This window comes from Corvus kubaryi, unplaced genomic scaffold, assembly GCF_017639235.1.
Source record: "Corvus kubaryi isolate FWS band 111438036 unplaced genomic scaffold, C.kubaryi_AGA036_p1.0 68, whole genome shotgun sequence".
NCBI lineage: Eukaryota > Metazoa > Chordata > Aves > Passeriformes > Corvidae > Corvus > Corvus kubaryi.
The window spans coordinates 11469969-11481211 of NW_024582056.1; the positions used below are offsets into that span (position 1 = coordinate 11469969).

At 43.1% G+C, this 11243-nt stretch overlaps 1 protein-coding gene across 1 annotated transcript; it reads left to right on the top strand.

Annotated features, from left to right (window-relative positions):
* The first annotated feature begins 4081 nt into the window (after positions 1 to 4081).
* On the top strand, positions 4082 to 7907 carry MED10 (mediator complex subunit 10). Its single transcript, XM_042048844.1, has 4 exons — positions 4082 to 4287; positions 4472 to 4555; positions 5913 to 6015; positions 7103 to 7907. The coding sequence occupies exons 1-4, from the start codon at positions 4166 to 4168 to the stop codon at positions 7196 to 7198; spliced, it is 405 nt and encodes a 134-aa protein (XP_041904778.1). The 5' UTR covers positions 4082 to 4165; the 3' UTR covers positions 7199 to 7907.
* Positions 7908 to 11243: the final 3336 nt, after the last annotated feature.

Consider the following 11243-nt stretch of genomic DNA (forward strand, 5'->3'; position numbering starts at 1 on the left):
GGTATCTGGTGCTCAGCACTAGCCAGAAGTAAATGCTGAAGAGCAAAATCAAGAAAATAATCTACGAGACCTCTCCTGACTACCCTCCTGGCCTCAGGCTACCTTCAGTTCATGGGATTTCCTGAGCCAGGTGTGGTTTACCTACGTCTCCATGACTGTCTACCAAGCATTCGTTCCATTTTCCCTTGAACACAGCTAAGCTTTTCCTGTCCATAACATCCATTGGCAAATACTCCCACAGGAGGGCTTATGAACTTTGTATGACAAAAATCACTGCTTTTTGCATGCTTTGAAGTTGTCACTTCTTGGCTTTGCTTTGATGGCCCCTAGTTTTTGTGCTGAAAGACAATCTAGGCTCCAGACCATTCATGACTTTGTAAATACAGTGAAGTATTAGCCATAAGTTCATTAATGGGCTCTCTCTCAAGCTGAAGAGTCCCTGTCTGTTCATGTTTTCCTCTTACAGAAGCCACTTCATATCTACCAGCCATTTTGGCAGCCCTGCTCTGACTCCTTTCCAGGTCTGCTCCAGGGAATGAGAACTGCACACAGTATTCAAGGCTGGGGCAAACCATGGATTACTGCAGTAGCACAATGAAATTTTCTGCTTTGTTCTCACATTCCTTTCCTGACAATTCCTAACTCTCCACACGACTTCTGATCACTGCTGAGTGCTGAGCTGATGTTTTCAAAGAACTTTCTATTCTGATCCTCAGGTTTTGCCCCTGTATGGCAATGGTCAAGAGGCCACGAGTCTTCATGTGAAACTAGGGGGTTTTTACTTGCGATGTGCATTGCTTTACCTGATCCATCTTAAGGTCTTTTCAGGTCCTTCTACAGTTTCCTACAAACTGCATTCATCTTTAGCCTGCCAAATAACTTTCTCATAAGCAAATTTTCTCATTGTGCCATCTGATCTCTTTTCTGGGTCATCTATGAACATAGTAAATGGCACAATTTTCAGCCTAGTTCCCTGTTGAACTCTTCTGGGATCAATTCTCCCCTTGCAAGAATTAAATGTTTGCCCCTGTCCTGCATTTCCTATCTGGAATTCAGTTCTTTATTTAGTTTAGGATTTCTCCCCTTATTCCATTGCTTTACTTCCTTAAAAGATTTTGTTTAAGGATTTCACTAAGAGCTGATGGCAAATCGAGTAGATTGTATCATTTAGATCACTCTTATCTACATGCTTGCTGACCCCCTGAAAAACTCATTAGGGGGTTGCAAAACAGGATTTTCTTTCATTTAATCTGTGCTACTCTTCCCAAATGGGTCATATTGATCCATATGGCTCCTCATTCTATCCTTTATTACAAACCCTATTTAACTGCCAGTGCAGATGTCCAGCTTACAAGTCTGTAATTGCTCACTCCCTGTATGAAAATGAGGGTATGAGTGCAATATGGTTACTTACGTCATGAGCCATGACATTTTCTTTTAAAATCTTTCTGTATCTATGTACCTATTGAACAATTCAGTTATTTGTCAGACTGACTTTCTTTCTTTCTCTTTCTCTCTCTCTCTTTCATTGGAACACAAGTTTTTCATTTTTACTTTTTACCCCTGAACATGAAAATGATGCCCAAGCTGGTGATCATGAGAAAAATTTAACAACTGGTAATATATTTACAGCAAGTTTTAAACTTAAAAGCACTGTATACATTTATCTAACAAAATTAATTAATTAATCTAGCCTAACCAGGCTAGAAAATATAGATTTAAAATGAGCTGGATATCTCTATATTTGATGTTAAACTTCCATTATTTTCTTCTGTTGAATATGTTCCCTGAGTCAGATGTGATAATGGGCATCTATAGGATTTATCCCAAGCAAGCTAGAAGTCATATTTGCTCAGTTCCAAGAACCAAAGGCTTTCACACTAAGAGGAAGGAGAGGAAGTTCTAACAGCACCTCAAAGCCCTTGTTTGTTCCTGAACTGAAAGCAAGTGGTTCTGCTCCGTACTTCCACTGGATGTGCTTGCCCAAGTGCAAAGAGGGATGTAAAGCAACTCTCCTGTTTGAATCCCAGCCTCTTGTGCCTGCAGAGCCATGCCTGACACAATCATTTGTATTTACACTGTTCTTTCAAAACTTGACCCCCTGTTCCTCATGTTCAGCTCTAACTTGGTAAGTGCACCCTATTGTACATGCTTCCTTCCAGATATTAGAAAAAGTTATTATTTTCCTCAGACCAAGATCTCTCATGTGCGAAGTACTTGTCTTAAAATCCCATAATCCTGGGACTTCTGCTGTCCAGACAACATTCTGCCAAACAGAGAAACAGGATACTCAGCAACTGCTGATCAGTAGACAGTGGGACTATTTTATTGTAGGATGACAATACTTGTCAAGGCCTAGAACTGATAAATTGTTTTCGGCATCCCAGGATTGGTTTTTAATTTCACATTTTCACAGTACTATATTTTCCTTCATATTCCGTGCTCTTTACAGCCATATGCTTTTTAATTTTAGGTTAGCATACTTAAACCTATGAGCTCCCAAATAGTGCTTTATATTTTCCAAAGACCCAACTTTCTTCTACTGATCGATCTAGCATGGTAACCCAGAACAGAAACTGACCATCTGATGGTGTTGCTGTCATGCTGTCAAAAATGAAAGAAACCCCCAATACATCCAAGAAATTAAGAATTGCAGATTTTGATGGTCCTCATGGTGGAGCAGAAATCGCCACAAGTTATAGCTACAAAATGCGTAAAATACATTAAATCCCAGTTTGGGATTTTGGAAGGTATCATCCAGTTCCAACCCCCTGTCATGGGCAGGGACACCTTCTGCTGGACCAGGTTGCTCAGAGCCCCATCCAGCCTGGCCTTGAACACTTCCAGGGATGAGGCATCCACAGCTTCTCCGGGAAACCTGTTCCAGTGTCTCACCACCCTCACAGTGAAGGATTTATTTCTAGTATCTAATGTAACCCTACTCTCTTTCAGTTTGAAGCCACTCCCCCTTGTCCTGCCACTACATGCTCTTGTAAAAAGTCCCTCTCCATCTTTTTTGTAAACTCCCATCAAGTAGTGGAAGGCTGTAATTAGGTCACCCCTTCTCTTTTCCGGGCTGAACAATCCCAATTCTCTCAGCCTTTCCTCACAGAAGAGGTGCTCCATCCCTCTGATCCACTTGGTGGCCTCCTCTGAACTCTCTCCAAAAGTCGATGTCCTTCCTGTGCTGGGGACCCCAGAGCTGGATGAGTTATTTTCTGACATTACTGGACTGATCTGCTGAGATTCAACCCAAAACACACATACTGGAAACAAAGCTATTTGTAAAAGTTATTGTGATGTGCCATGGGGGTTTAAGCATGTCAGATAACCTCTCCACAGGGATGAATCATAGCTGGATTATTTAATATAGACTAATTCATGATAGGACAAGAAGTAATGGGTTCAAGCTGAGAGGGTGGGTTTAGATTGGGTATTAGGAAGAAATTCTTCACTGTGAGAGTGTGAGGCACCGGAACAGGCTGCCCAGAGAAGCTGTGGATGTCCCATCTCTGGAAGTGTTCAAGGCCAGGGTTGTATGGGACTTCGTGCCACCTGGTCTAGTGGGAGGTTTCTCTGCCTATGGCAGGGGGTTGGAACTACGTGATCCCTTCCATCCCAAACCGCTCTGCAATTCTGTGTTTCTACGTTTTGCCATTCTCCCACGATTCCACTGGATGATTCCAATGTGGGCTTGGCTATGAAGCAGAACCTCTGCCCGTCACCGCACCTGTTTCTTGCATAGGCCCGAATACCGCTCAGAGTTGGCAGACGCACAGTGTGTGTGGGGGGGTGGTTCCTGAACCGGGGCTGTCCCGGTTGCCCCTCACGCGCCGGCGGCGGGATCCGGGAGAGCGCCGCCCGAGCGGGAGGAGGGGGCGCGGCTTGGCCCGGAGGGGGGCCCGGCTTGGCCCGGAGGGGGGCGCGGCTTGGCCCGGAGGGGGCCCGGCTTGGCCCGGAGGGGGCGCGGCTTGGCCCGGAGGGGGCGCGGCTTGGCCCGGAGGGGGCCCCGCTTGGCCCGGAGGGGGGCGCGGCTTAGCCCGGAGGGGGCCCGGCTTGGCTCGGAGGGGGCGCGGCTTGGCCCGGAGGGGGCGCGGCCACCGCGCCCTCCCGCGCAGGCGCCCGCAGCCGGAAGTGGCGCGGGGCCGGGAAGGCGGTGGCGGCGATGGCGGAGAAGTTCGACTCCCTGGAGGAGCACCTGGAGAAGTTCGTGGAGAACATCCGGCAGCTCGGCATCATCGTTAGCGACTTCCAGCCCAGCAGCCAGACGGGGCTCAATCAGAAATTGTGAGGGGCCGTTGTCGGGGGCGGGCCGGGCTGCGGGGCCTTTCCCTTCCCCCCGCAGGCCCCAGGGTGGTGCCTCAGGTCTCTCTCTCCCTGTCCCTGGGTGTCGCTGGCCTCGCACCTGCCGTCGGGGGCAGCGCAGCGACTCCTGAATCGGCTAAACCCGACCCGTTTTTCTTCCCAACAGGAATTTCATGGTGACGGGCTTGCAGGATATCGACAAATGCCGGCAGCAGCTTCACGATATCAGCGTGCCCTTGGAAGTTTTTGAGTAAGTCCTTGTGTGCCTGGAAGGGGAGATGCTGCAGTCGGTGACTCGAGGTAGCCTGGCTTCGCAGCGTGGGTATTTTGGCTGAGGGCTGTTTGTCTCTTAAACCTGGTCCTTCTAAATGTCTCATGAGAACGTGAGCAGGCAGGAGGTCATAAGTACCTCCTGCCTGTGAGAAGGCAGAAAGGTGGGAGAAGTGATAAATTACACACCTGTTTTCATAGAACCAGTGGATGGTTTGAGTTGGAACGGACCTTAAAATCCATCTGATTCCAACCCCCCACCGTAGGCAGGGATGCTGCCTACTAGATAAGTTGCTCAGAGCTCAGTCCAACTTGGCCTTTCAGATTTTTTTTTTTTTTTACGTCTAAATACATAGGCAGTAACACGAATTCTGCCAAATTTAGTCATTTTATAGCATCACAGAATGGGTTGGGTTGGAAGACACCTTCAGCAATATCTGGTTCTAACACCCCTGCCATGGGCAGGGACACTAATTTAGTAAGTAAGCTTTCATTTTGGAAGTAAACTTACACACAGATTAGGATCAGGATGTGAAAGTAAAGTAAGCCAGTACTCAGGTATTTAGTTTCAGGAGTGGCAGTCTGTTGGCAGAGAATTAGACCATTAAAAGAAAAATGAACATAGAGGAAGAGCTGTACTAGAGAGCTTTTGTGGTATAGCTGACAATTTAGTTTACTAGTGTTTCTTGTAAGTCCACATGTTACTGGTCTGCTGTACTCCAGCGTGTTACTGGCTGTACAGGGCTTTTTCCAGTCGGGCTTTTACTCCAGTTGCGAATTTATGGTGATTGTCTGAAATGTTCTCTTTTCCTTATTCATCAAGGGAGTTTCCCTTTGCCAGGACTTGTATTGCAAAGCAAAAATACACATAGGCTTGCTGATGCAGTAGTGTTACTTTTCACTCTTTACTGTGATGTGTGCAGCTCCTCCTCATCCTTGATTTGCTGGGTGCCCTATTCCTGTGTGCTTAATGCTCACCATGTCCTAACTAGGCCACTTCCTGGTTAGTGCCCTTTCAGTTGCTTGGAAAATGACCATCTTCCTTTGATCATCTGTGCTTGTTGCCTTTGAGGAGCTGGTAGATATATTTTTTTTGTGTGTGTGTGCTTTTAATACTTCCTTCAAGGCTCTCCAGTCTTTCTGGAAACAGAGGTTTGCTAGCCATGGCCTCGTCCTTCAGCTGTCTTTTGGAAATGGCTGAGTTTAACTGTGGTGGTTTTTAAAATGCACATTTCAGATAATAGTAGAAAGAAAAAGACAGCAAGGTGAATAATTCTGTACCTTGGAGAGCATGCTAGTAGGAACATGATAGTTCAGTCGAGTCTTTCTACTTTCAGATACATAGATCAAGGCCGCAACCCTCAGCTTTACACCAAAGAGTGTCTGGAGCGAGCTTTGGCTAAAAATGAGCAAGTAAAAGGAAAAATTGACACTATGAAGGTAAACCAGAATTAATGGAAGTATAATGCAATAATGTATTTGATAAATTTTTACTTTTCTGTAAATATGGGGGCATTTTTCACTTGTGCAGTTATTAATTTCTGTTATTATGTGATTTGTCTTAGAAATTGCCCTGCTCCCCTGTATCTTAATTGATGCTGATATAGCCTGTTCAGGAAAGGAAACCTGTAGTTCATCCCACAGTTGGGGATGCAGGTTTCACTGTGATTTTGTATTGGTTAAAGTTGTATGTAGCAGTAGAGATATTTTATTTGGTTTTTTTACAGGTGTGTAATTCTGCTGTGTACAAACTTAGAAATAAGCAAAACGAAAGGGGTATTTTTCCAGTCTTGAATGGGTATTAGGGGGTTAAAATGTCAAATGTGTTCTATAATCATCTGTTAATCTTTCTAAAACTAGTGAATGCGTGCCAGTGTTTACGGTTTTCTAAACTTGTACTCAGTATGAATCTAAGCATTCTGTGATACTGTTTAGCTGCTGGAGCTACTGCAGAAAAAACAGTCAGAAAAGGAAGTTTAATGAGTTTTGAGAATGTTCTTTGGCTGGGCTTAGTGTGGAGGATGACAAGTTGTACTGCACAATGTAGACATATGGAGATAAGCCCTAAGCTTCTCTTCCTTTTCTCTGTGCTTGTGAAATGATGCACTTCTAAGGCAGGTGTGAGTTGCTTTTTGAAGGTGGAGTGGATTCCGTATCATATCAAGAGGACAGGTCCTTAATCAGCTTTCCTTAATAAGGTCAGGCAGATATTGGTGCACCAGAGTTTACAAGAGAGGTCCAACTTATCTGTATTTCTTAGGAGAAAATGCAAGGGAATTTCTGGGAATTCAAGGACATTTTAGTTTGCCTGGTGCATTCCTAGTGGATTTCATTTGGGCATTTTCAGTGGATTTTGTAAACATAACTTCCTGTGTTTGTGTGGCTTTGGGGGGTTTTTGGGTACCATTCTCTTAGGTCATTGAGAGGTGTGTTGGGTACAAACATCTCTGTTCATCGGGTAACATTGCTTGATGAAATCTAAATAAATTGTTTTGATGATATATATACATTTTTGTTTTCTTTCCAGAAATTTAAAAGCCTGTTAATTCAAGAACTGACAAAGGTGTTCCCAGAAGATATGGCAAAGTACAAAGCTATTCGAGGAGAAGATCCTCCTCCTTAAGTTGGCCTTTGATAGCTCTAAAAATGTCTCATAAACTGACGCCACCTTATAAAAACATTGACTGGAGAGAGAGGGAATCCAGGCCCTCCTAACAACTGTACTAAAAATGGCAGTGGTGGCTGTAAAGGAGCTTGATGGTTGTTCATGGTTCTGGTCTGAAGCTACTGAATCTTTCTGAAGGCTTCTACTCAGTGATTGTGATTGAAACTTCCTATGGTAATCTGCTTTTCTTTCCCAAAGGGTTTGAGAGATGTAATTGCCTACAGGTCATCAATACAAAGCACCACAAAGTGCATTTCCATAGCAGAAAAACATGGTTTTTTGTCTTCTGATAAGTGTGCCTCAGGACTGTGGGCTCATCTGTTTTTGAGAGAAATGCATTTATTACACTTGATTATTTTTCATTTGTAAACTTCAGGGTTTTTTTACTGCAGTACGAACAATTGACTGCTTTTGTCTTGTCAAATTCTACCGAGCAGGAGCCTGTCAAGGGCTGCAGTTCTCATGTGTCATAATTAGTTGCAGCCAGGAAAACCTTCAGATCTTGTTCTGGGAGCTGCAGTGCAGATGGCTGAGGATATAAAAAGTGAGCATACCTGGGGACTAGCTCGTCAACAACTTTAATATTTTGTACAGTATTTAATGTAAGCTTTTGTTTATGCATTTCCTGCAAGCAGATTGTTGAATAAAAATTTGAAAAAAATCTAAATCCTGATGTTTTTCTTTTGTATGCTTCTCTTTGGAGACCTGGTAGTCTAAGTTAATCTAATTGCTGCCTGATATTACCCTGCCCTGCCCACTTCCTTTTTCTTATAATTGTTCCACCTCTAATCACGTTTACCTTCAGAATTTTACTGTACGAACTTGCAAGAGAAGAGTGACAAGGAAGAGGTTTTCCGTGTTTGTGTTTGGCTTGGCCTGGATTCCCCCAGGGTCCCTAGGAGCTGTTGGAGCAAGGCCTGTGGCTGTCAAGTGGGTTGTATATAGGACACAAGTAAAGAAGGTAAAGAGTATGTTTCGTGTGTGTGTAATGTGGTAGGAAGAGGAGCTTAAGTGCAAAATTGTTGACAGTAGGCAGGTGACTATTTAAATGGTAGCTGAGAGAACATTTAGGAGGCAAGAGGCCTGTAGATACTGGTCTGGATACTGGAATATTCTGGCTCCTAGCACTGACACCAAGTTGTGTGTCAGATTTGGTGGAGTAGGGCTCTTAAATAAAACTGGTGCTTCCAAGAAGTCTTATTTTTATCTCATAGATTCATAGAATCACCAAATGGTTTGCATTGGAAGGGACCTTAAAGATCTAGTTTCAACTCCCCTGCCATGGGGGAGTTGCTCAAAGCTCTCTCCAACCTGGCCTTCAACACTTTCAGACATGGGCATCCACAGCTTCTCAGGACAACCCATTCCAGTGTCTCACCACCCTCATAGTGAAGAATTTCTTTCTAATACCTCATCTAAACCTGCCCACTTCCAGTTTGAAGCCATCACCCTTTGTCCTGGGATTAGTCTGGAGTTAGAGAGCTGTGGGGGGACAAGCAGCTCCACAGCCCAGAGGCCCTGAAAATGTGTGAAATGCCTGCTCTGTAAGGATATTAATTTTTTGTCATTAGTTAATAAATTAAGTACCCAAAGCTGGCCACAGTGCAGATGGCTACCCCCATAACACTGACACGCACACCTGCTGATGAGAAGAAGGTTCCAGGCTTCCCCAGCTCAAAGGTGATTTCCAGCCAAAGCATGGATTGCATGCTTTCGCTTGGTATCTAGGTGGTTGTGGTAAATGGGGCAACCGGGATAGTTAGTGGAGATGGAGGATTAGGGAATAACATTAGGTCACATCATCATGAGATTTCAGCAGCCTGTGTTTGTGAGGAACCTGTGTAAGAAAACATCTTTTTGGGTGGGGGATATATACACCAGGAATAAAAATAGATTACAAGAAACCAAACCAGAAAATACTCTCTGTTAAATCATCAGATTTCCTGTTCTGCTCAGCTTCAGTTTCAACTTTTTGACACATGCTATTATTCTATGCTTGCTTCACTTACTGTTTCTGGGCTGACCATGCAAAATATTCAATATTTAGCATAATATTGGAGAGAGGTAACTGTTGTAAATTATGTTTGTTTCAGAGAAGAAAGGGTGGCCAGAATGAGTGTGCATGAGTTTATAATGTAGAATGAGAATTGCTAGAAACAATAGTGTCTTCCATTTCCAATTGCATATGGAACAGAAAAATCCAGCCTAGTTTTTCTCATTTGTTAATTGGTTCTCTGAAAAGGAGCCCATGTCTGAATTATCCCAATGTGTACTTTGTTTGATGATAACCTTTAAGGCATTTGGTAAAGGAGACTGTTAGATCTTTCCTCTTTCCCACTCTTTTACCTGGATTGCAAGGTTGGAGGCGAGATGGAATTTTATTTAAAGATAACATTAAAACAACATCAGCCAGGTAGCAAAGCTGCTAAAATAGATTTGTGTTGCCCTGTAATTATCTCAAAGGAAAGTATGAAACCATTCAGGTTTCAAGTGTATCCTTGAATTTTTAGTAAGACTAATGAGATTTAGGAAGATTTTGGAAATGATAGGGAATATGTAATTACAGGTAATTATTTTTTTAACAATTATCTTTATTACATACATTGTGAGATGAGAAGATGCTAGATAATGCTGCTCAGTACACAGTTCCTTAAGATGGACTGTGTACTCCTATACTCCATTTAGGATAAAGAAAGTTAGTGTAAAATTCTTTTGCTCAGGCAGAGAAACAAATGCATCAAGAAGGTGCTAAGGATTTTGCTGCAACCTGTTAAGGTTCTGCATCCTCTCTGTCCCATTTTTTACTGGAAGGAGAAGCAGTTGGGTGCCCAGCCTTCTCCTGTCCTTGAAACCTTTTTTGCTTAAACCTCCTTGTGAAGAACAGGTAATGCAGAGCTGTGCAGTCTGACAGGGACAGACATAGCTGCTGCAGGAGTTGGATGCTGCTGCTGCTCAGCTGTTGGTTTATCCAACCTATAGCTCTTGTTTGGTTGTTTTTTCATGCAGATCAAGGCACTGTCATTGTTAGCCAATTCTCAGCGTAAGATAAATCACCAGTGCGCCTGAGACAATCTGTTTCTCTCGTACCACTCAGAAGAGACTCTCTTGATGGCAAAAAAAGTCATCCTAGGCAGAGCAGTTTGGTTTTCAGTGACTGACCTTTCTAATTCAGTTGGATGAACTGCTAAGTGGTGGGAATGGGTTGATGATTGCCCAAATATTTCATATTGTGTTGTTTTTATAAATTGCTTTCTTCGATGAATGCAGTTCCCAAGTGATTGAAAGTGCTCATTGTGTGATTCTAGTAGTTACCCCAGGTACTCTCTAATCTCATCTCTGACTCTCCTCTGATCGAAGAAATAGAGCAGATAAACCCTGCAATCCACTTCTTTTTGCCCTAAGTGATCTTCGAGATTTTAACTAGATGAGTTAGAAACTACTCACTGAACATGCAGTTTTACTGAAACCTCACTAAATAAATGTATTTAAAAGGTGAATTCTATAAACAAAGACTTAAAAAATGCGTTAAGAAGTGTTCCAAACAGCTTAACAGCAAGTTCATAATAGAGAAATATCCCTGCCAAGAATATGTCTGGATACTCATGTTTCAACACAAAGTCATTTCTTACTCTACTATGATTAATAGCTGCAGCGTTTCTGGGCAGGTGCCAGATGTCCTTCCAGCTCTGCAGAGCAGAGAGCCAAGGTGACACAAATATCTGCCCTGTTCTGAGAAAACTGTGCTTGCTGCATGTATTTCAATTACTTCCATATGCTTGAGATCCTTCTGTATATTTTCTTAATTAAAGTAATGGAGGAGCACACATTACAAGATACTTCTGTAACAGCTCTTGTAATGCTCTTTAATCAGGAATCTGTATTTTCTGTATTGTGACATATATCATACTGACAACTGGATTGTATTTAGTCTCAACAAGATGTAATGCAGACAGTAAAAAAGAAACATGTTTCTGCACACTATGAAAAATTCCAAAACAATTCC

What these genes read in the sequence shown, in the direction of transcription:
- MED10 (XM_042048844.1), top strand. Translation starts at nt 4,166, where the DNA reads ATGGCGGAGAAGTTCGACTCCCTGGAGGAGCACCTGGAGAAGTTCGTG. An exon ending in ACGGGGCTCAATCAGAAATT is followed by an intron (nt 4,288 to 4,471) that starts GTGAGGGGCCGT and finishes TCTTCCCAACAG; the next exon opens with GAATTTCATGGTGACGGGCT. An exon ending in GTGCCCTTGGAAGTTTTTGA is followed by an intron (nt 4,556 to 5,912) that starts GTAAGTCCTTGT and finishes TTCTACTTTCAG; the next exon opens with ATACATAGATCAAGGCCGCA.